Source organism: Oncorhynchus gorbuscha, linkage group LG22 (assembly GCF_021184085.1).
Source record: "Oncorhynchus gorbuscha isolate QuinsamMale2020 ecotype Even-year linkage group LG22, OgorEven_v1.0, whole genome shotgun sequence".
NCBI classification, from domain to species: Eukaryota; Metazoa; Chordata; class Actinopteri; order Salmoniformes; family Salmonidae; genus Oncorhynchus; species Oncorhynchus gorbuscha.
In genome coordinates, this window is record NC_060194.1 from 52,415,209 (window position 1) to 52,439,106 (window position 23,898).

At 40.9% G+C, this 23,898-nt stretch overlaps 2 protein-coding genes across 3 annotated transcripts in view; both read right to left on the reverse strand.

The window, feature by feature from the left end:
- Nucleotides 1-6,880, reverse strand: part of tmem236 (transmembrane protein 236) — a 37,198-nt gene extending 30,318 nt beyond the window's left edge. The window contains exon 1 of one of the 2 annotated variants that reach the window (XM_046322121.1): nt 6,421-6,880. In XM_046322121.1, the coding sequence (XP_046178077.1) occupies nt 6,421-6,671 (251 nt within the window). In that variant the 5' untranslated portion in view covers nt 6,672-6,880. The remainder of the gene's footprint in view (nt 1-6,420) is intronic. The other variant, XM_046322120.1, reaches the window with a different exon arrangement.
- A 7,263-nt stretch (nt 6,881-14,143) lies between these two features.
- stam (signal transducing adaptor molecule (SH3 domain and ITAM motif) 1) overlaps nt 14,144-23,898 on the reverse strand; it is a 52,117-nt gene continuing 42,362 nt past the window's right edge. Inside the window, exons 11-14 of the mRNA XM_046322187.1 lie at nt 23,630-23,684; nt 23,296-23,443; nt 14,917-15,026; nt 14,144-14,700 (exon numbers count right to left, since the gene is read on the reverse strand). Coding sequence (XP_046178143.1) covers nt 14,529-14,700; nt 14,917-15,026; nt 23,296-23,443; nt 23,630-23,684 — 485 coding nt within the window. The 3' untranslated portion in view covers nt 14,144-14,528. The remainder of the gene's footprint in view (nt 14,701-14,916; nt 15,027-23,295; nt 23,444-23,629; nt 23,685-23,898) is intronic.

Consider the following 23,898-nt stretch of genomic DNA (forward strand, 5'->3'; position numbering starts at 1 on the left):
GTAATGTATAATGTAATGTATAATATAATGTATAATATAATGTATAATATAATGTATAATGTATCATGTATAATATAATGTATAATGTAATGTATAATGTAATGTATAATGTAATGTATAATGTAATGTATAATGTATAATGTAATGTATAATGTAATGTATAATGTAATGTATAATGTAATGTATAATATAATGTATAATGTATAATGTAATGTATAATGTAATGTATAATATAATGTATAATGTAATGTATAATGTAATGTATAATGTAATGTATAATATAATGTATAATGTAATGTATTGTATAATGTAATGTATAGTATAATGTAATGTATAATATAATATAATGTAATGTATAGTATAATGTAATGTATAATATAATATAATGTAATGTATAGTATAATGTAATGTATAATGTAATGTATAATGTAATGTATAATGTAATGTATAATATAATGTATAATGTAATGTATAATATAATGTATAATGTAATGTATAATATAATGTATAATGTAATGTATAATATAATGTATAATGTAATGTATAATATAATGTAATGTATAATGTAATGTATAATGTAATGTATAATATAATGTATAATGTAATGTATAATATAATGTATAATGTATAATGTATAATATAATGTATAATGTATAATGTATAATGTAATGTATAATGTAATGTATAATGTAATGTATAATATAATGTATAATGTAATGTATAATATAATGTATAATGTATAATGTATAATATAATGTATAATGTGATGTATAATGTAATGTATAATGTAATGTATAATGTATAATGTAATGTATAATGTAATGTATAATATAATGTATAATGTAATGTATAATGTAATGTATAATGTAATGTATAATATAATGTATAATGTATAATGTAATGTATAATGTAATGTATAATGTAATGTATAATGTATAATGTAATGTATAATGTATAATGTAATGTATAATATAATGTATAATGTAATGTATAATATAATGTATAATATAATGTATAATGTAATGTATAATGTAATGTATAATGTAATGTATAATGTATAATGTAATGTATAATGTATAATGTAATGTATAGTATAATGTAATGTATAATGTAATGTATAGTATAATGTAATGTATAATGTAATATAATGTATAATGTATAATATAATATAATGTATAATATAATGTATAATGTAATGTATAATAAAATGTATAATGTAATGTATAATATAATGTATAATGTATAGTATAATGTAATGTATAATATAATGTATAATGTAATGTATAATATAATGTATAGTATAATGTATAGTATAATATAATGTATAATGTAATGTATAATATAATGTATAGTATAATGTATAGTATAATATAATGTATAATGTAATGTATAATATAATGTATAGTATAATGTATAGTATAATATAATGTATAATGTAATGTATAATATAATGTATAGTATAATATAATGTATAATATAATGTATAATATAATGTATAATATAATGTAATGTATAATGTAATGTATAATGTAATGTATAGTATAATGTAATGTATAATGTATAATATAATGTATAGTATAATGTAATGTATAGTATAATGTAATGTATAGTATAATGTAATGTATAATGTAATGTATAATATAATGTAATGTATAATGTAATGTATAGTATAATGTAATGTATAATGTAATGTATAATATAATGTATAATGTAATGTAGAATGCAATGTAGAATGTAATGTATAGTATAATGTAATGTATAATATAATGTATAATGTAATATATAATGTATAGTATAATGTAATGTATAATGTAATGTATAATATAATGTATAATAAATAATGTAATATATAATATATAATGTAATGTATAATAAATAATGCAATATATAATGTATAATATATAAGGTAATAGATAAATGTAATATATAATGTAAAATGTGTAATGTAATGTATAATAAATAATGTAATAGATAATGTATAATATATAAGGTAATAGATAATAATGTAATGTATAATGTATAATGTAATGGATAATATAATAATAAATAATGTAATAGATAATGTATAATATATAAGGTAATAGATACATGTAATATATAATGTAAAATGTGTAATGTAATGTATAATAAATAATGTAATAGATAATGTATAATATATAAGGTAATAGATAAATGTAATATATAATGTAAAATGTGTAATGTAATGTATAATAAATAATGTAATAGATAATGTATAATATATAAGGTAATAGATAATAATGTAATGTATAATGTAAAATGTATAATATAATATCATGTATAATATATAATGTAAGGTATAATGTAATCTATAATATATAATGTAAGGTATAATGTAATCTATAATGTAAGGTATAATGTATAATGTAATGTATAATGTAAGGTATTATGTAAGGTATTATGATGTATAATGTATAATATAATGTATAATGTAATGTATAATATAATAGATAATGTCAAATGTAATGTATAATGTAATGTACAGTGGGGCAAAAAAGTATTTAGTCAGCCACCAATTGTGCAAGTTCTCCCACTTAAAAAGATGAGGCCTGTAATTTTCATCATAGGTACACTTCAACTATGACAGATAAAATGATAATTTTTTTCTCTCCAGAAAATCACATTGTAGGATTTTTAATGAATTTATTTGCAAATCATGGTGGAAAATAAGTATTTGGTCAATACCAAAAGTTTCTCAATACTTTGTTATATACCCTTTGTTGGCAATGACCGAGGTCAAACGTTTTCTGTAAGTCTTCACAAGGTTTTCACACACTGTTACTGGTATTTTGGGCCATTCCTCCATGCAGATCTCCTCTAGAGCAGTGATGTTTTGGGGCTGTTGCTGGGCAACACGGACTTTCAACTCCCTCCAAAGATTTTCTATGGGGTTGAGATCTGGAGACTGGCTTGGCCACTCCAGGACCTTGAAATGCTTCTTACGAAGCCACTCCTTCGTTGCCCGGGCGGTGTGTTTGATCATTGTCATGCTGAAAGACCCAGCCACGTTTCATCTTCTATGCCCTTACTGATGGAAGAAGGTTTTCACTCAAAATCTCACGAAACATGGCCCCATTCATTCATTCTTTCCTTTACACGGATCAGTAGTCCTGGTGCCTTTGCAGAAAAACAGCCCCAAAGCATGATGTTTCCACCCCCATGCTTCACAGTAGGTATGCTGTTCTTTGGATGCAACTCAGCATTCTTTGTCCTCCAAACACGACGAGTTGGGTTTTTACCAAAACGTTATATTTTGGTTTCATCTGGCCATATGACATTCTCCCAATCTTCTTCTAGATCATCCAAATGCTCTCTAGCAAACTTCAGACGGGCCTGGACATGTACTGGCTTAAGCAGGGGGACACGTCTGGCACTGCAGGATTTGAATCCCTGGCGGCGTATTGTGTTACTGATGGTAGGCTTTGTTACTTTGGTCCCAGCTCTCTGCAGGTCATTCACTAGGTCCCCCCATGTGGTTCTGGGATTTTTGCCGTTCTTGTGATCATTTTGACCCCACGGGGTGAGATCTTGCATGGAGCCCCAGATCGAGGGAGATCATCAGTGGTCTTGTATGTCTTCCATTTCCTAATAATTGCTCCCACAGTTGATTTCTTCAAACCAAACTGCTTACCTATTGCAGATTCAGTCTTCCCAGCCTGGTGCAGTTCTACAATTGTGTTTCTGGTGTCCTTTGACAGCTCTTTGGTCTTGGCCATAATGGAGTTTGGAGTGTGACTGTTTGAGGTTGTGGACAGGTGTATTATATACTGATAACAAGTTCAAACAGGTGCCATTAATACAGGTAACGAGTGGAGGACAGAGGAGCCTCTTAAAGAAGAAGTTACAGGTCTGTGAGAGCCAGAAATCTTGCTTGTTTGTAGGTGACCAAATACTTAATTTCCACCATAATTTGGAAATAAAAAAATAAAAAAATCCTACAATGTGATTTTCTGGATTTATTTTCCTTCTCATTTTGTCTGTCATATTTGAAGTGTACCTATGATACATATTACAGGCTTCTCTCATATTTTTAAGTGGGAGAACTTGCACAATTGGTGGCTGACTAAATACTTTTTTGCCCCACTGTATACCACAAACCCCTGAGGTGCTTTATTGCTATTATAAACTGCTTACCAACGTAATTAAAGCAGTAAAAATAAGTGTTCTCATATCCGTGGTATTCGGTCTGATATACCACGGCTGTCAGCCAATCAGCATTCAGGGCTCGATATTTTATGATATTTTATGCTTATATTATGTAACATATAATGTATATCATGCAAAGTGTAATGTATACTATAAAATGTATGTGATGTATAAAGTGTAATGTATACTATATAATGTATTTGATGAATAATGTAAAATGTAATGTATAATTACATTACAGATTGCAGCCCAAAAAAAAAATGCTTCAGAGTTCAAGTAACAGACACATTAACATCAACTGTTCAGAGGACACTGCGTGAATCAGGCCTTCATGGTCGAATTGCTGCAAAGAAACCAAGTGAACAGGTGATTTCCGCATGTGTGGTTCAAACAGGGAGGAGAAGGTGTGGTGGTGCTTTGCTGGTGACACGGTCTGTGATTTATTTAGAATTCAAGGCACACTTAACCAGCATGACTACCACAGAATTCTGCAGCGATACACCATCCCATCTGGTTTGTGCTTAGTGCGAATATCATTTGTTTTTCAACAGGACAATGACCCAACACACCTCCAGGCTCTGTAAGGACTATTTGACCTAGAAGAAGTGTGATAGAGTGCTGCATCAGATGACCTGGTCTCCACAATCACCAGACCTCAACTCAATTGAGATGGTTTGGGATGAGTTGGACCGCAGAGTAAAAGAAAAGCAGCCAACAAGTGCTCAGCTTATGGGAACTCCATCAAGACTGTTGGAAAAGCATTCCTCATGAAGCTGGTTGAGAGAATGCCAAGAGTGTGCAAATCTGTCATCACCTCCAAGCCATAAGACTCCTGGACGTCTCATCAATTGGCTACCCAGACAATTGATTGATTGCATTGCCCCCCCACGCCCTCACCCCCTCTTTTACACCGCTGCTACTCTCTGTTGTCATCATGTAAGCATAGTCAGTTTAATAACTCTACCTACATGTACATATTACCTTAAATAACCGGTGCCCCCGCACATTGTACCGGTACCCCACAGTATATAGTAAGCATTTCATTGAAAGGCTTACACCTGTTAAATTCTGTACATGTGACGCAGAACATTTTATTTGATTAGGGGTGTCAGTTTGGATGGGGAGTGTCGCTGCACAGCTATTTTCAGGTCTCTTCAGAGATGTTTGATCGGGTTCAAGTCCGGGCTCTGGCTGGGCCACTCAAGGACATCCCCACAGCATGATGCTTTCACCACAATGCTTCACCATAGGGATGGTGTCAGGTTTCCTCCAGGTGTGACGCTTGGCATTCAGGACAAAGAGTTCAATCTTGGTTTCATCAGACCAGAGAATCTTGTTTCTCAAGGTCAGAGTCCTTTAGGTGCCTTTTGACAAACTCCAAGTGGGCTGTCATGTGCCTTTTACTGAGGAGTGGCTTCCGTCTGGCAACTGTATCATTAAGGCCTGATTGGTGGAGTGCTGCACAGATGGTTGTCAGTCAGAGTGACCATCGGATTCTTGGTCACATTCCAGACCCTTCAAGGCCCTTCTCCCCCGATTGCGCAGTTTGGCTAGGCAGCCAGCTCCAGGAAGAGTCTTGGTGGTTCCAAACATACTCCATTTAAGAATGATGGAGGCCACTGTGTTCGTTAGTACCTTCAATGCTGCAGAAATGTTTTGGTATTCTTCCCCAGAATCTGTGCCACAACACAATCCTGTCTCTGAGCTCTACAGACAATTCCTTCGACCTCATGGCTTGGTTTCTGCTCTGACAACTGTGGGACCTTACATAGAATGGTGTGCGCCTTTCCAAATCATGTCCAATCAACTGCATTTACCACAGGTGGACTCCAATCAAGTTGTGGAAACATCTCAATGACGATCAAGATGCATCTGAGCTCAATTTCGAGCAAAGGGCCTGAATACATATGTAAATAAGGTGTTTTTTTATCGTTAATACATTTCCCTCTCACCCCACCCCCCCTAAGTTTTAGATGCACTATTGTTAAGTGACTGTCCCACTGGATGTCATAAGGTGAATGCACCAATTTGTAAGTCGCTCTGGATAAGAGCGTCTGCTAAATGACTTAAATGTAATGTAAATGTACTAAACTCTAAAAACCTGCTTTCGCTTTGTCATTTTGGGGTATCGTGTGTATATTGATGAGAAAAACGTATTTAATACATTTTAGAATAAGGCTGTTCCGTAACAGAATGTGGAAAAAGGGAAGAGGTCTGAATACTTTCCAAATACACTGTCTAATGTAATGTACTCACCACTGCGTGATGTCTGTGATGACCGTGTGCTGCTTGAGGACAAAGTACCGGAGTGGAACCCAGACCAGCAGAGATACAGAGGTAACGTAGGCTATGGAAGCTGCTACCACCAACCAATAGGCAGTCAGATCTCCTCTGACATGGAGCATCAGGGAAGCAAACCTCTCCATCACCACGAACATTGGAACACTGAGACAAGCGACCTGTAACACCTCATACACCACCAGCTTGATCATCCGCCCTGATGGCATGTCTTTAACCCTTGTTCCCCAGGGTTTAGATACAGCCCCTTCCTTTATCCACCTCTCACTCAACACCAGTCTGGTCTGAAATCCTTTCAATTCTCAGTCTGTTCTGGAACGACTCCTGTTCTCGGTCTGGACTGAAACTACTCCTGTTCTGTCTGACTGGAGCAGAAACCAGTGAACCCTCCTGTGGACTCTGCTCACCAACACTGCTTACACATCACTACGCAACATCACACGACTCTGGAAATCGTATACTTTTATTACTAAGGCAATAAGGTAGTCACGCTCAACTTTTTATGGGGTCGCAAGAAGAAGCACTCCCATACTGTACTAAGGGGGAAAATATTGTTAAACATTACCAGTGTCAACTAGATTATATATCCCAACCTAGAACATTACCCATGTCAGCTACATTACCTATCAACCTAGACCATTACCCATGTCAACTACATTACCTATCAACCTAGACCATTACCCATGTCAACTACATTACCTATCAACCTAGACCATTACCCATGTCAACTACATTACCTATCAACCTAGACCATTACCCATGTCACCTACATTACCTATCAACCTAGACCATTACCCATGTCACCTACATTACCTATCAACCTAGAACATTACCCATGTCAACTACATTACCTATCAACCTAGACCATTACCCATGTCAACTACATTACCTATCAACCTAGACAACTACATTACCTATCAACCTAGACCATTACCCATGTCAACTACATTACCTATCAACGTAGAACATTACCCATGTCAACTACATTACCTATCAACCTAGAACATGATCAGTGTACAAAGAAAAGCCAGTCATACAGAAATGATATAGTAAACCACAATATTCTGGATATTTGGCTTTTAGTTTTATTGTGAATACCAATGAATAAGCATGGTTAAAAGAGTAAATATTAAACAGCTGGGTACATTTAACAGAACCTTTACAACTATCATGTTTGAAAGGTAAACCCATAGAGATCCTATTAAATGACAGTTAAACCAGGCATGAAGATTGATGCTACACTTTACTGTCAGTTGATCCAATGGGCTTTATATCCTACATGCTCTGAGTATCAGGGATGTATAGACCAGAGCTAGGGGGCAGTAGATGATGTAGTGACAGTATAGACCAGAGCTAGGGGGCAGTAGAGGATGTAGTGACAGTATAGACCAGAGCTAGGGGGCAGTAGAGGATGTAGTGACAGTATAGACCAGAGCTAGGGGGCAGTAGAGGATGTAGTGACAGCATGGACCAGAGCTAGGGGGCAGTAGAGGATGTAGTGACAGCATGGACCAGAGCTAGGGGGAAGTAGAGAATGTAGTGACAGTCTGGACCAGAGCTAGGGGGTAGTAGATGATGTAGTGACAGCATGGACCAGAGCTAGGGGGTAGTAGAGGATGTAGTGACAGCATGGACCAGAGCTAGGGGGCAGTAGAGGATGTAGTGACAATATGGACTAGAGCTAGGGGGCAGTAGAGGATGGTAGTGACAGTATGGACCAGTTAGGCGGCAGTAGAGAACGTAGTGACAGTATAGACCAGAGCTAGGGGGCAGTAGAGAACGTAGTGACAGTATAGACCAGAGCTAGGGGGCAGTAGAGAACGTAGTGATAGTATAGACCAGAGCTAGGGGGAAGTAGAGAATGTAGTGACAGTCTGGATCAGAGCTAGGGGGTAGTAGATGATGTAGTGACAGCATGGACCAGAGCTAGGGGGTAGTAGAGGATGTAGTGACAGTATGGACCAGAGCTAGGGGGCAGTAGAGGATGTAGTGACAGTATGGACCAGAGCTAGGGGGCAGTAGAGGATGTAGTGACAGCATGGACCAGAGTTAGGGGGCAGTAGAGGATGTAGTGACAGCATGAACCAGAGCTAGGGGGAAGTAGAGAATGTAGTGACAGTCTGGATCAGAGCTAGGGGGTAGTAGATGATGTAGTGACAGCATGGACCAGAGCTAGGGGGTAGTAGAGGATGTAGTGACAGCATGGACCAGAGCTTGGGGGTAGTAGAGGATGTAGTGACAGTATAGACCAGAGCTAGGAGGCAGTAGAGAATGTAGTGACAATATGGACCAGAGCTAGGGGGCAGTAGAGAACGTAGTGACAGTATGGACCAGAGCTAGGCGGCAGTAGAGAACGTAGTGATAGTATAGACCAGAGCTAGGGGGCAGTAGAGAACGTAGTGACAGTATGGATCAGAGCTAGGGGGAAGTGGAAGACAACACAGTAGACGACATTCCCCAGACTCGAAATGACAGGATTCTTTAGTTGTATAAACATAACCTTCATCCACAGACCTATTGCTCGGTTCTACTTCAGATAAATACAGTCAGAGTCTATAAGGGGTAGTTAAGGTTAGATAAATACATTGAGATGAACAGCAGCTCCTGGATCTAAAGGGTTAAAATGAGAGAACACTTCTTGTGAGCTATTTAAATAGACCTAAAAATCAGGAAGGACATCACATTCATTTCTATCATGACAAATTCTGTAAAGTACTGTGCATGTAAAATAGCATAACAATAATCAAATATAAATTAAAACACACAATAAAAAAACTATCAATTTAACACTGTCAAGAGAAGCTTAAAGACAACAGCAGAATTAGTCAGATCCCTGGAGGCGGATCTCAAATGGAAATCTATTCCCGACATAGTTCAGTACTTTGGCCCGAGCTTCATAGGGCTGCCTCATAGGGCTGCTTCATAGGGCTGCTTCATAGGGCTGCCTCATAAGGCTCTGCTCTAGAGTAGTGTACTTCATGTGTCCACATGTCCAGGAGAGCAGGGACAATTGCTGCTTGTTGTTTTGTTTGGGAAACACACACCCCATCAGACCTGGACAGACAAACACTATATATATGCTATATAATATTACTAGTACATATACTATCTCATTCACTAGTACATTATATTATACACACACTATCATATTACTAGCACAGTACATATCACCAGTACAGTACACACACTATCAATATGCGGATACCCCTTCAAACTAGTGGATTCAGCTATTTCCGCCACACCCATTACTTACAGGTGTAGAAAAATTGAGCACACAGCCATGCAATCTCAATAGACAAACATTGGCAGTAGAACGGCCTTACTGAAGTGCTCAGTGACTTTCAACGTAGCACTGTCATAGGATGCCACATTTCCAATAAGTCACTTCCTCAAATTTCTCCCCTGCTAGAGCTGCCCCGGTCAACTGTAAGTGGTGTTAGTGTGAAGTGGAAACTTCTAGGAGCAAAAACAGCTGCCCGAATGCATAGTGTCAACTGAAAAGTTGGTTGAAGGAGGAATAATGGTTCGGGCTCCTTCGTTCCAGTGAAGGGAAATCAACACTGCAGAATACAATGACATTCTAGACGATTCTGTGTTTCCAACTTTGTGGCAACAGTTTGGGGAAGGCGCTTTCATGTTTCAGCATGACAATAACCCCGTGGATAAAGCAAGGTCCATACAGAAAAGGTTTGTCGAGAACGGTGTGGAAGAACTTCACTGGCATGCACAGAGCCCTGACCTCAAACCCATCGAACACTTTTGGGATGAATTGGAACCCCGACTGTGAGCCAGGCCTAATCGGCCAACATCAGTGCCGACCTCAGTAATGCGCTTGTGGCTGAATGGAAGCAGGTCCCCGCAGCAATGTTCCAACAACTAGTGGAAAGCCAGAAGAGTGGAGGCTGTTATAGCAGCAAACGGGGGACCAACTCCATATTAATGCCCATGAGCTTGGAATGAGATGTTCGAGGGAACAGGTGTCCACATACTTTAGGTCATGTAGTGCGTATGTATGCATGTATATATTTTTACTGCACTAATGATATATGTACTTGTACTATGTACTATACTACATCATATGACGAGTACAGTATATATCACCAGTACTGTATAAATGTACTATATCATATGACTAGTATAGTATATAGTACCAGTGGAGTATAAATGTACTATATCATATGACTAGTATAGTATATAGTACCAGTGGAGTATATATGTACTATATCATATGACTAGTACAGTATATATCACCAGTACTGTATATATGTACTATATCATATGACTAGTATAGTATATAGTACCAGTGGAGTATAAATGTACTATATCATATGACTAGTACAGTATATATCACCAGTACTGTATAAATGTACTATATCATATGACTAGTACAGTATATATCACCAGTACTGTATATATGTACTATATCATATGGCTAGTACAGTATATATCACCAGTACTATATCATATGACTAGTATAGTATATAGTACCAGTGGAGTATAAATGTACTATATCATATGACGAGTACAGTATATATCACCAGTACTGTATAAATGTACTATATCATATGACGAGTACAGTACATCACCAGTACTGTATATATGTACTATATCATATGACTAGTATAGTATATAGTACCAGTGGAGTTCAAATGTACTAGACCATTTCATATGACTAGTACAGTATATATCACCAGTACTGTATATATGTACTATATCATATGACTAGTATAGTATATAGTACCAGTACTGTATATATGTACTATATCATATGGCTAGTATAGTATATATCACCAGTACTGTATAAATGTACTAGACCATTTCATATGACTAGTACAGTATATATCACCAGTACTGTATATATGTACTATATCATATGACTAGTATAGTATATAGTACCAGTACTGTATATATGTACTATATCATATGGCTAGTATAGTATATATCACCAGTACTGTATAAATGTACTAGACCATTTCATATGACTAGTACAGTATATATCACCAGTACTGTATATATGTACTATATCATATGACTAGTATAGTATATATCACCAGTACTGTATAAATGTACTAGACCATTTCATATGACTAGTACAGTATATATCACCAGTACTGTATATATGTACTATATCATATGACTAGTATAGTATATATCACCAGTACTGTATAAATGTACTAGACCATTTCATATGACTAGTACAGCATGTCTCACTAGTATAATATACAGAGCATTCGGAAAGTATTCAGACCCCTTCACTTTTTCCACATTTTGTTGTTACAACCTTTATAAAACAGATTACATCTATTTTTTTCTCATCAATCTACACACAATACCCCCTAATGACAATACCCCCTAATGACAATACCCCCTAATGACAATACCCCCTAATGACAATACCCCCTAATGACAATACCCCCTAATGACAATAACCCCTAATGACAATAACCCCTAATGACAATACCCCCTAATGACAATACCCCCTAATGACAATAACCCCTAATGACAATACCCCCTAATGACAAAGAAAAAAAGGGTGGATTCAGACTCTTTACTCAGTACTCTGTTGAAGCACTTATAGCATTGACTACAGCCTCAAGTGTTCTTGAGTATGACTCTACAAGCTTGGCATACATTTATTTGGGGAGTTTATCCCATTCTTCTCTGCAGATCCTCTCAATCTTGGATGGGGAGCATCGCTGCACAGCCGTTTTCAGGTCTCTCCAGAGATGTTCGATTGGGTTTAAGTCCGGGCTCTGACTGGCCACTCAAGGACATTCAGAGACTTGCCTTGAAGCCACTCCTGCATTGTCTTGGCTGTGTGCTTAGGGTAATTGTCCTGTAGGAAGGTGAACCTTCACCCCAGTCTGAGGACCTGAGCACTCTGGAGCAGGTTTTCATCTCTGTACTTTGCTCCATTCATCTTTTCCTCGATCCTGACGAATCTCCCAGTCCCTGCTGCATGGTGCCAGGTTTACTCCAGATGTGACGCTTGGCATTCAGGCAAAGAGTTCAATCTTTGTTTCATCGGACCAGAAAATCTTGTTTATCATAGTCTGAGAGTCCTTTTGGCAAATTCCAAGTGGGCTGTCATTTTACTGAGTGGCTTCGGTCCGGCAACTCTACCATAAAGGCCTGATTGGTGGAGTGCTGTAGAGACAGTTGATTTTCTGGAAGGTTCTCCCGTCTCCACAGAGGAACTCTGGAGCTCTGTCAGAGTGACCATTGGGTTCTTGGTCACCCCTCTGACCAAGGCCCTTCTCCCCTAATTGCTCAGTTTGGCTGGGCGGCCAGCTCTAGGAAGTCTTGGTGGTTCCAAACTTCTTAATTTAAAAATGATGGAGGCCACTGTGTTCTTGGGGATCTTCAATGCTGCCGAAATGTTTTGGTACCCTTCTCCAGACCCGTGTCTCAACACAATCCTGTCTCAGAGCTTCACAGACAATTCCTTCCATCTCATGGCTTGGTTTCTGCTGACATGCACTGTCAACTGTGGGACCATTATATAGACAGGTGTGTGCATTTTCAGGATGCACCTGAGCTCAATTTCGAGTCTCATAGCAAAAGGTCTGAATACTTATGTAAATAAGTTCTCTTTTTTTTTTTTTTTTATACATTTGCAAAGTTTTCTAAAAACCTGTTTATGCTTTGTCATTATGGGGTATTGTGTGTAGATTGATGCGGGGGAAAAGTAAATTCATCAATTTTAGAATAAGGCTGTAACGTAACAAAATGTGGAAAATGTCGGGGGGCCTGAATACTTTCCCGAATGCACATCACCAGTACAGTACATTTAAACAATGTCTGCCTGTTTCACTATTTTCTCATCTTTAGTATTTCTAAAACGATGCAATGACAAGAAAGAATGAAGTAGCATAACATTGTCAGTTTCCTTTAAAAAAGATAAGTTAAACAAGTTGCTGCTTCTCTTCATGATGTGGAACATCACTGTCTGTTCATATGCTGGACGGGCTTCATGGTTCTGCTCTTTTAGGTTGAGTGAGTGAGTGAGAGATGAAATGACAGAGAGAGAGATGAAATGGCAGAGTATGCAGAATGTGTCCATGTCTACTTGTGTATCTGTAGATGTGTACTTGTATGTGTAGTTTGCAGTGTGGGTGTGTGGCGTGTGTAGTTTGCAGTGTGGGTGTGTGGCGTGTGTAGTTTGCAGTGTGGGTGTGTGGCGTGTGTAGTGTGGGTGTGTGGCGTGTGTAGTGTGGGTGTGTGGGTGTGTAGTGTGGGTGTGTGGGTGTGTAGTGTGGGTGTGTGGGTGTGTAGTTTGGGTGTGTGGGTGTGTGTAGTTTGGGTGTGTGGGTGTGTGTAGTTTGCAGTGTGGGTGTGTGTAGTTTGCAGTGTGGGTGTGTGTAGTTTGCAGTGTGGGTGTGTGTAGTTTGCAGTGTGGGTGTGTGTAGTTTGCAGTGTGGGTGTGTGTAGTTTGCAGTGTGGGTGTGTGCAGTTTGCAGTGTGGGTGTGTGCAGTTTGCAGTGTGGGTGTGTGCAGTTTGCAGTGTGGGTGTGTGCAGTTTGCAGTGTGGGCGTGTGCAGTTTGCAGTGTGGGTGTGTGCAGTTTGCAGTGTGGGTGTGTGCAGTTTGCAGTGTGGGTGTGTGTAGTTTGCAGTGTGGGTGTGTGTAGTTTGCAGTGTGGGTGTGTGTAGTTTGCAGTGTGGGTGTGTGTAGTTTGCAGTGTGGGTGTGTGGTGTAGTGTGAAGCGTGGGTGTGTGGTGTAGTGTGAAGCGTGGGTGTGTGGTGTAGTGTGAAGCGTGGCGTAGTGTGAACATGGCGTGTGTGCGTGGCGTGGTATAGTGTGGCGTATAGAATGGCATGTCATAGCATGGCGTAGCGTAATGTGTGCGTGGCGTGTAGCGTAGCGTGGCATGGTGTGAGTAGCGTGTAGCATGGCGTAGCGTAATGTGTGCATGGCGTGTAGCGTAGCGTGGCATGGTGTGGCGCAGCGTGGCATGGTGTGTAGTAGCGTGTAGCATGGCGTAGTGTAATGTGTGCACGGCGTGTAGCGTAGCGTGGCATGGTGTGTAGTAGCGTGTAGCATGGCGTAGCGTTGCGTAGTGTTTTCTATAGAAGAGCCTTCTCGGGGTAGGGGTGCTGCTGTGTGTCAGGTGGGTGTGGAAGGCTCTGGCCAGGGATGGAGCTGTAGCCGGATGGCTGATTGGCTGGAGGCTGGTAGGACAAGCCCTCTGCAGCTGGACTGTAGACTGGAGGCTGGCCCATGTACATATGGACATCACTAGAACACACACACACAGCAGGTTAAAGGATCTACGTTTGGGTGGTAAAGTCCACTCAAAAGGAGCTGACGGATGTCTGTTAGCGTCACTCTCTATGTATATTTGTGCGGTATAATTTTTGGAACGCAAACCAAACGGAATTCCATCAGCTCCATTTGTGAAGATCCCTTTAGGGTTAGGTGTGCGTGTGTGAGAATGGTTGTTAGGACAGTCACCTCGGTGCTGGCTGGCCAGTCTGTAGCTGCTCCAGAGAAACACTGTATCCCTGCTGAACCCCTCCTGGACCGCTCATCCCATAGGACCCTCCAGACTGACCCGGGTACACCTGGGGGAACAAACACAGAATACTAGAGATAGATATATATATATATATACACAGTTGAAGTCAGAAGTTTACATACACCTTAGCCAAACACCTTTAAACTCAGTTTTTCACAATTCCTGACATTTAATCCTAGTAAAAATTACCTGTCTAAAGTCAGTTAGGATCACCACTTTATTTTAAGAATGTGAAACCTCCAAATAATAGTAGAGAGAATGATTTTTTCAGATTTCTTTCTTTCATCACATTCCCAGTGGGTCAGAAGTTTACATACACTCCATTAGTATTTGGTAGCATTGCCTTTAAATTGTTTAACTTGGGCAAACGTTTCAGGTAGCCTTCCACAAGCTTCCCACAATAAGTTGGGTGAATTTTGTCCCATTCCTCCTGACAGAGCTGGTGTAACTGAGTCAGGTTTGTAGGCCTACTTGCTCACACACACCTTTGCAGTTCTGCCCACACATTTTCTATAGGACTGAGGTCAAGGCTTTGTGATGGCCACTCCAATACCTTGACTTTGTTGTCCTTAAGCCATTTTGCCACAACTTTAGAAGTATGCTTGGGGTCATTGTACATTTGGAAGACCCATTTGCGACCAAGCTTCAACTTCCTGACTCATGTCTTGAGATGTTGCTTCAATATATCCACGTAATTTTCCTGCCTCATGATGCCATCTATTTTGTGAAGTGCACCACTCCTTCCTGCAGCAAAGCATCCCCTCTCCTGTACTTCCTGTTCACCCATGACTGCGTGCCATGCACGCCTCCAACTCAATCATCAAGTTTGCAGACGACACTACAGTGGTAGGCTTGATTACCAACAATGATGAGACGGCCTACAGGGAGGAGGTGAGGGCCCTCTGAGTGTGGTGTCAGGAAAATAACCTCACACTCAACGTCAACAAAACAAAGGATTGTGGACTTCAGGAAACAGCAGAGGGAGCAGCACCCTATCCACATCGACAGGACAGTACTGGAACAGGTGGAAAGATTTAAGTTCCTCGGCGTACACATTACGGACAAACTGAAATGGTCCACACATACAGACAGCATGGTGAAGGTGGCGCAGCAGCGCCTCTTTAACCTTAGGCGGCTGAAGAAATTCAGTTTGTCACAGATGCACAATCGAGAGCATCCTGTCGGGCTGCATCACCACCTGGTACGGCAACTGCTCCTCCCACAACCGTAAGGCTCTCCAGAGGGTAGTGAGGTCTGCACAACATCACCTGACCAGGGGCAAACTGCCCTCCAGGACACCTACACCACCCGATGTCACAAGAAGGCCAAAAATATCATCAAGGACAACAACCACCCGAGCCACTGCCTGTTCACCCCGCTATCATCCAGAAGGTGAGGTCAGTACAGGTGCATCAAAGCAGGGACCGAGAGACTGAAAAACAGCTTCTATCTCAAGGCCATCAGACTGTTAAACAGCCATCAATAACATTGAGTGGCTGCTGCCAACATACTGACTCATCTCTAGCCACTTTAATAATAAAAAATGTATGTAATAAATGTATCACTAGCCACTTTAAACAATGCCACTTTATATAATGTTTACAAACTCTACATTACTCATATGTATATACTGTACTCTATACCATCTACTACATCTTGCCTATTCCATTCGGCCATCACTCATACTTTTTTTGTACATATTCTTATTAATTCCTTTACACTTGTGTGTATAAGCTAGTTGTTGTGAAATTGTTAGGTTAGATTACATTTTAGATATTACTGCATGATCGGAATTAGAAGCACAAGCATTTCGCTACACTCGCATTAACATCTGCTGACCATGTGTATGTGCCAAATAACATTATTGGAGTCTGTGCTTCACGGTTTGGATGGTGTTCTTCGGCTTGCAAGTCTCCCCCTTTTTCCTCCAAACATAACGATGGTCATTGTGGCCAAACAGTTCTATTATTGTTTCATCAGACCAGAAGACATTTCTCCAAAAAGTACAATATTTGTCCCCATGTGCAGTTGCAAACTGTAGTCTGGATTTTCTATGGCGGTTTTGGAGCAGTGGCTTTATCCTTACTGAGCAGCCTTTCAGGTTATGTCGATATAGGACTCGTTTCACTGTGGATATAGATACTTTTGTACCTGTTTCCTCCAGCATCTTCACAAGGTGTTGTAACTTTAATGAGTTAATATTTAAGTTACTTCATGGAGCTATATCTGAAGATATTTCTTTACAGTCATTTACATATGTAATTGTATTAAATAGTATTGAATTACGCTTTTGACTGCAAGTTCCAGAATGCCTTGCGACAGGAATGAGAGAGATAACGCGCCAGTTATGTGCAGGTGCAACGTGATAAAGCTGATTTTCCGCTAGCATCTTACCTGCATTGCTCTGTAGAATCTAAAGTTGTTAAATGTAACGTAAACAAGTATTATTACTAAAAGAAGCTTTCATATCAAACCCGACGTCCCGAGTCATTACTTTGAAGACAGTTCACCTATTAACAAAGGTCCTTTGCTGTTGTTCTGGGATTGATTTGCACTTTTCGCACCAAAGTACGTTCATCACTAGGAGACAGAATGTGTCTCCTTCCTGAGTGGTATGACGGCTGCGTGGTCTCACGGTGTTTATACTTGCGTAGTATTGTTTGTAGAGATGAACGTAGTACCTTCAGGCGTTTGGAAATTGCTCCCAAGGATGAACCAGAATTGGTGGAGGTCTACCAATTGGCCACACTCCCCGTAGAGGCAGCAGCAGCAGGAGAGGCAGCGATACCTGGAGAGATGGACTTGGGACGAGATTCTGGGCGGCAAGGGACCCTGGACACAAGCAGGGGAATATTGCCGCCCTAAAGCAGAGCTGGAGGCAGCGAAAGCGGAGAGGCGCCGGTATGAGGAGGAAGCATGGAAGCGCGGCTGGAAGCCCGAGAGGATGCCCCAAACATTTCTTGGGGGAGCAAACGGGGAGTGTGGCTAAGTCAGGTAGGAGACCTAAGCCAACTCCCCGTGCTTACCGGAGAGAGAGAGGGACCGGGCAGGCACCGTGTTATGGGGTGGAGCGCAAGGTGTCCCCGGTGCTTGTGCATAGCCCGGTGCGGTACATTCCAGCTCCTCGTATCGGCCGGGCTAGAGTGGGCATCGAGCCAGGTGCCATGAAGCCGGCTCTACGCATCTGGTCTCCAGTGCATCTCCTTAGGCCGGCGTACATGGCACCAGCCTTACGCATGGTGTCCCCGGTTCGCCTGCACAGCCCAGTGCGGGCTATTCCACTTCGCCACACTGGCCTGGCTACGGGGAGCATTCAACCAGGTAAGGTTGGGCAGGCTTGGTGCTCAAGAGCTCCAGTGCGCCTGCACGCACCAGCCCTCCGGTGGCAGCCCCCTGCACCAGGCTGTCTCTGTCTTCTCCCTACACGTGCTCCCGCCTGCCCGGCGCCGCCGGAGCCTCCCGCCTGTTCGGGACCCATTTCTGGGGTCCCCAGTCAGATGTCGGCGGCTAGGGTCGCCGCTCGTAAGAGGCCACGGAAGTGGACAATGAGGCGGAGAAAAACTGTGGTGAAGTGGGGTCCACGTCCCGCGCCAGAGCCGCCACCGTGGACAGGCGCCCACCCAGACCCTCCCCTATAGGTTCAGGTTTTGCGGCCGGAGTCCGCACCTTTGGCAGGGGGGAGGGGGTACTGTCACGTTCTGACCTTGAATCCTTTGTTTTGTCTTTATTTAGTATGGTCAGGGCGTGAGTGGGGGTGGGCAGTCTTAGCATTTCTATATTTTCTATTTCTGTGTTTGGCCTGATATGGTTCTCAATCAGAGGCAGCTGTCTATCGTTGTCCCTGATTGAGAACCATATTTAGGTAGCCTATTTTCCTTTTGTGTTTAGTGGGTGGTTATTTTCAGTCTGTGTCTACCAGATAGAACTGTTTCTGTTTTCATTTTGTTATTTTGTATTTGTAAAGTGTTCAGTTTGATTAAAAAAAAGAATGAACACTTACCACGCTGCGCTCCTCTCCTTCCAACGACGACAACCGTTACATTAACATAAGTATTTGGTACATCAGAAAAGCAGAACTTAATATTTGGTACAGAAACCTGTTTGCATTTACAGAGATCATACGTTTCCTGTAGTTCTTGACCAGGTTTGCACACTGCAGCAGGGATTTTGGCCCACTCATCCATACAGACTTTCTCCAGATCCTTCAGGTTTCGGGGCTGTTGCTGGGCAATACGGACTTTCAGCTCCCTCCAAAGATGTTCTATTGGGTTCAGGTCTGGAGACTGGCTAGGCTACTCCAGGACCTTGAGATTCTTCTTACGGGGCCACTGCATAATTGCCCTGGCTGTGTGGTTCGGGTCGTTGTCATGCTGGAAGACCCAGCCACGACCCATCTTCAATGCTCTTACTGAGGGAAGGAGGTTGTTGGCCAAGATCTCGCAATACATGGCCCCATCCATCCTCCCCTCAATACGGTGCAGTCGTCCTGTCCCCTTTGCAGAAAAGCATCCCCAAAGAATGATGTTTCCATCTCCATGCTTCACGGTTGGGATGGTGTTCTTGAGGTTGTACTCATCCTTCTTCCTCCAAACACGGCGAGTGGAGGTTTTACCAAAAAGCTCTATTTTTGTCTCATCAGACCACATGACCTTTTCCCATTCCTCCTCGGGATCATCCAGATGGTCATCGGCAAACTTCAGACGGGCCTGGACATGTGCTGGCTTGAGCAGGGGGACCTTGCGTGCACTGCAGAATTTTAATCCATGACGGCGTAGTGTGTTACTAATGGTTACTAATTCTTTGAGACTGTGGTCCCAGCTCTCTTCAGGTCATTGACCAGGTCATGCCGTGTAGTTCTGGGCTGATCCCTCACCTTCCTCATGATCATGCCCCACGAGGTGAGATCTTGCATGGAGCCCCAGACCGAGGGTGATTGACCGTCATCTTGAACTTCTTCCATTTTCTAATAATTGCACCAACAGTTGTTGCCTTCTCACCAAGCTGCTTGCCTATTGTCCTGTAGCCCATCCCAGCCTTGTGCAGGTCTATAATTTTATCCCTGATGTCCTTACACAGCTCTCTGGTCTTGGCCATTGTGGAGAGGTTGGAATCTGTTTGATTGAGTGTGTGGACAGGTGTCTTTTACACAGGTAACGAGTTCAAACAGGTGCAGTTAATACAGGTAACAAGGGGAGAACAGGAGGGATTCTTAAAGAAAAGCTAACAGGTCTGTGAGAGCCAGAATTCTTATTGGTTGGTAGTTGATCAAATACGTATGTCATGCAATAAAATGCAAATGAATTAGTTAAAAATCATACAATGTGACTTTCTGGATTTTTGTTTTAGATTCAGTCTCTCACAGTTGAAGTGTACCTATGATAAAAATGACAGACCTTTGAATGCTTTGTAAGTAGGAAAACCTGCAAATTCGGCAGTGTATCAAATACTTGTTCTCCCCACTGTGTGTGTGTGTGTGTGTGTGTGTGTGTGTGTGTGTGTGTGTGTGTGTGTGTGTGTGTGTGTGTGTGTGTGTGTGTGTGTGTGTGTGTGTGTGTGTGTGTGTGTGTGTGTGTGTGTGTGTGTGTGTGTGTGTGAAGATATATACATACACACACACTTAAGTATCAAAGGTAAAAGTAGAAATATTTTCAACTTCCTAATATTAAGCAAACCAGACAGCACAATTTTCTTGGGCAGGACGACAGATTTTCACCTTGTCAGCTCAGGGGATCCAATCTTGCAACCTTACAGTTACCTAGTCCAACGCGCTAACCACCTGCCTCTCATTGCACTCCACGAGGAGCCTGCCTGTTACGTGAATGCAGTAGAGGCCAGGGTAAGTTGCTAGCTAGCATTAAACTTATCTTATAAAAAAACAATCATAATCACTAGTTATAACTACACATTAATGATATTACTCGATGCAACGCTGGGGGATGATTTAACAAAAGCACAATTGCAGAAAAAGCACAATTGTTGGATGACTGTGCCTAACCATAAACGACAATGCCTTTCTTAAAATCAATACACAGAAGTATATATTTTTAAACCTGCATATTTAGCTAAAAGAAATCCAGGTTAGCAGGCAATATTAACCAGGTGAAATTGTTTAATTTCTCTTGAGTTCATCGCACGCAGAGTAAGGGTATATGCAACAGTTTGGGCAGCCTGGCTCATTGCGAACTAATTTGCCAGAATGTTACGTAATTATGACATAACATTGAAGGTTGTGCAATATAACAAGAATATTTCAACTTAGGGATGCCACCCGTTAGATAAAATACCGAACGGTTCCGTATTGCACTGAAATAAAAGTTTTGTTTTTGAGATGATAGTTTCTGGATTCGACAGTATTAATGACCAAAGGCTCGTATTTCTGTGTTATTATGTTAGAATTAAGTTTATGATTTGATAGAGCAGCCTGCCTGAGCGATGGTAGGCAGCAGCAGGCTCGTAAGCATTCAATCAAACAACACTTTCCTGCGTTTTGCCAGCAGCTCTTCGCAAGCACAGCTCTGTTTATGAATTCAAGCCTATCAGCCTAATGGCTGGTGTAACTGATGTGAAATGGCTAGCTAGTTAGCTGGGTGTGTGCTAATAGCATTTCAAAATTCACTCGCTATGAGTCTTGGAGTAGTTATTTTGTGGAGCGACGCTGCTTCGAGTTGTCGATGTGTTCCAGGTTCAAGCCCAGGTAGGGGCGAGGAGAGGGACGGAAGCTATACTGTAACACTGGCAATATTAAGTGCCTATAAGAACATCCAATAGTCAGAGGTATTTGAAATACAAATGGTATAGAGAGAAATAGTCCTATAAATACTATATTAACTACAACCGAAAACCTCTTATCTTGGAATATTGAAGTCTCATGTTAAAATGAACCACCAATTTTCATATGTTCTCATGTTCTGAGCAAGGAACTTAAACTTTAGCTTTTTTTACATGGCACATATTGCACTTTTACTTTCTTCTTTGTTTTTGCATTATGTAAAAGAAATTGAACATGCTTCATTATTTATTTGAGGCTAAATATATTTTTATTGATGTATTATATGAAGTTAAAAATAAGTGTTCATTCAGTATGGTTGTAATTGTCATTATTGCAAAAAAATAAAAATAATTCTATATATATATTTATTTAAATCAGCCGATGAATCGGTATCAGCCTTTTTTTGGTCCTCCAATAATCGGTATCGGCATTGAAAAATCATAATCGGTCGACCTCTAATAAGGACAAAATGTGGAACAAGTCAAGGGTTCTATAGACCAAAAGTTACCTCATTGAAAAGTTGAAGGTGGTCTTGTCAAATAGCTGTATTTCATCCTTACTACTATCAAACTGGTGGTGGTCGTCTGCTAAGTCAGCAATTACTTCCCTGTAGCTAACCAGTCACCACCAGCCTTCTAGCGCCTGGTTAAGAAACAAGCTGATTTACCAAATTAAAATATACAGGTTCTGTAGTCTCTCTCAACCCTCCCACGTTACCACTGCCTTTCATATACAGGTTCTGTAGTCTCTCTCAACCCTCCCACGTTACCACTGCCTTTCGTATACAGGTTCTGTAGTCTCTCTCAACCCTCCCACGTTATCACTGCCTTTCACACAGGTTCTGTAGTCTCTCTCAACCCTCCCACGTTACCACTGCCTTTCACATACAGGTTCTGTAGTCTCTCTCAACCCTCCCACGTTACCACTGCCTTTCATATACAGGTTCTGTAGTCTCTCTCAACCCTCCCACGTTACCACTGCCTTTCGTATACAGGTTCTGTAGTCTCTCTCAACCCTCCCACGTTACCACTGCCTTTCGTATATACAGGTTCTATAGTCTCTCTCAACCCTCCCACGTTACCACTGCCTTTCGTATACAGGTTCTGTAGTCTCTCTCAACCCTCCCATGTTACCACTACCTTTCATATACAGGTTCTGTAGCCAACTCCCCCTCTTTTCCTTAGAGAAAACTGTTTTCGTTCAACAATGTTTAAAAAACATTTATAAAATGTGTTTAATTGAACCTATATTTTAACTAGGCAAGTCAGTTAAGAACAAATTCTTATTTACAAATGACGGCCTACCCCGGCCAAACCCGGAAGATGCTGGGCCAATTGTGCACCGCCCTATGGGACTCTCAATCACGGCCGGATTCGATACTGCCTGGATTCAAACCAGGGACTGAGTGACTCCTTTTGCACTGAGATGCAGTGCCTTAGACCACTGCACCACTCGGGAACCAGCAATACATTTTTATCTTTCTACCGTGGGCCGCATTTTGAGAAAGAACGAGAGAGGGCAAGAAAGAGAGAGATGAGTGACCTACCTGTTGTGCTGCGTTGGCAGATTGATGCATGTAGTACTGCTGGGTCTGTAGCTTTGTGTACATGGCATAGTCCTCATTCATAAGCTTAGCATAAAGAGACAGCGCCTCCATCAACTTCACATTCAGCTCTGACAGCTCTGAATGCTTCCTGAAACACAGGAGTCAGTTAGTCAGTCAGTCAGCCAACCAACCAACCAACCAACCAACCAGTCAGCCAAGCAACCAGTCAGTCAGCCAAGCAACCAGTCAGTCAGCCAAGCAACCAGTCAGTCAGCCAAGCAACCAGTCAGTCAGCCAAGCAATCAGTCAGTAAGGTGTAAGCTGAATACCGTACCTGTCAGTGCTCTCAAGCTTCTGATCAATGAGGGGACACATCTGGTTGCAGGCACCTTAGCAGAACAAGAAACAATGTTATGTAATGTTTTGTAACTGTATAGTGTATTCTAAATGCAACCAGTGTTTTAATTAAGAAACCGGTTAAATAAATTAGTTAGGTCAGTCTTACCCACTAGATGCAAGAGTTAGCCAGTCAGTCTTAGCCCCTAGCTGTAGGAGTTAGCCAGTCAGTCTTAGCCCCCTAGCTGTAGGAGTTAGCCAGTCAGT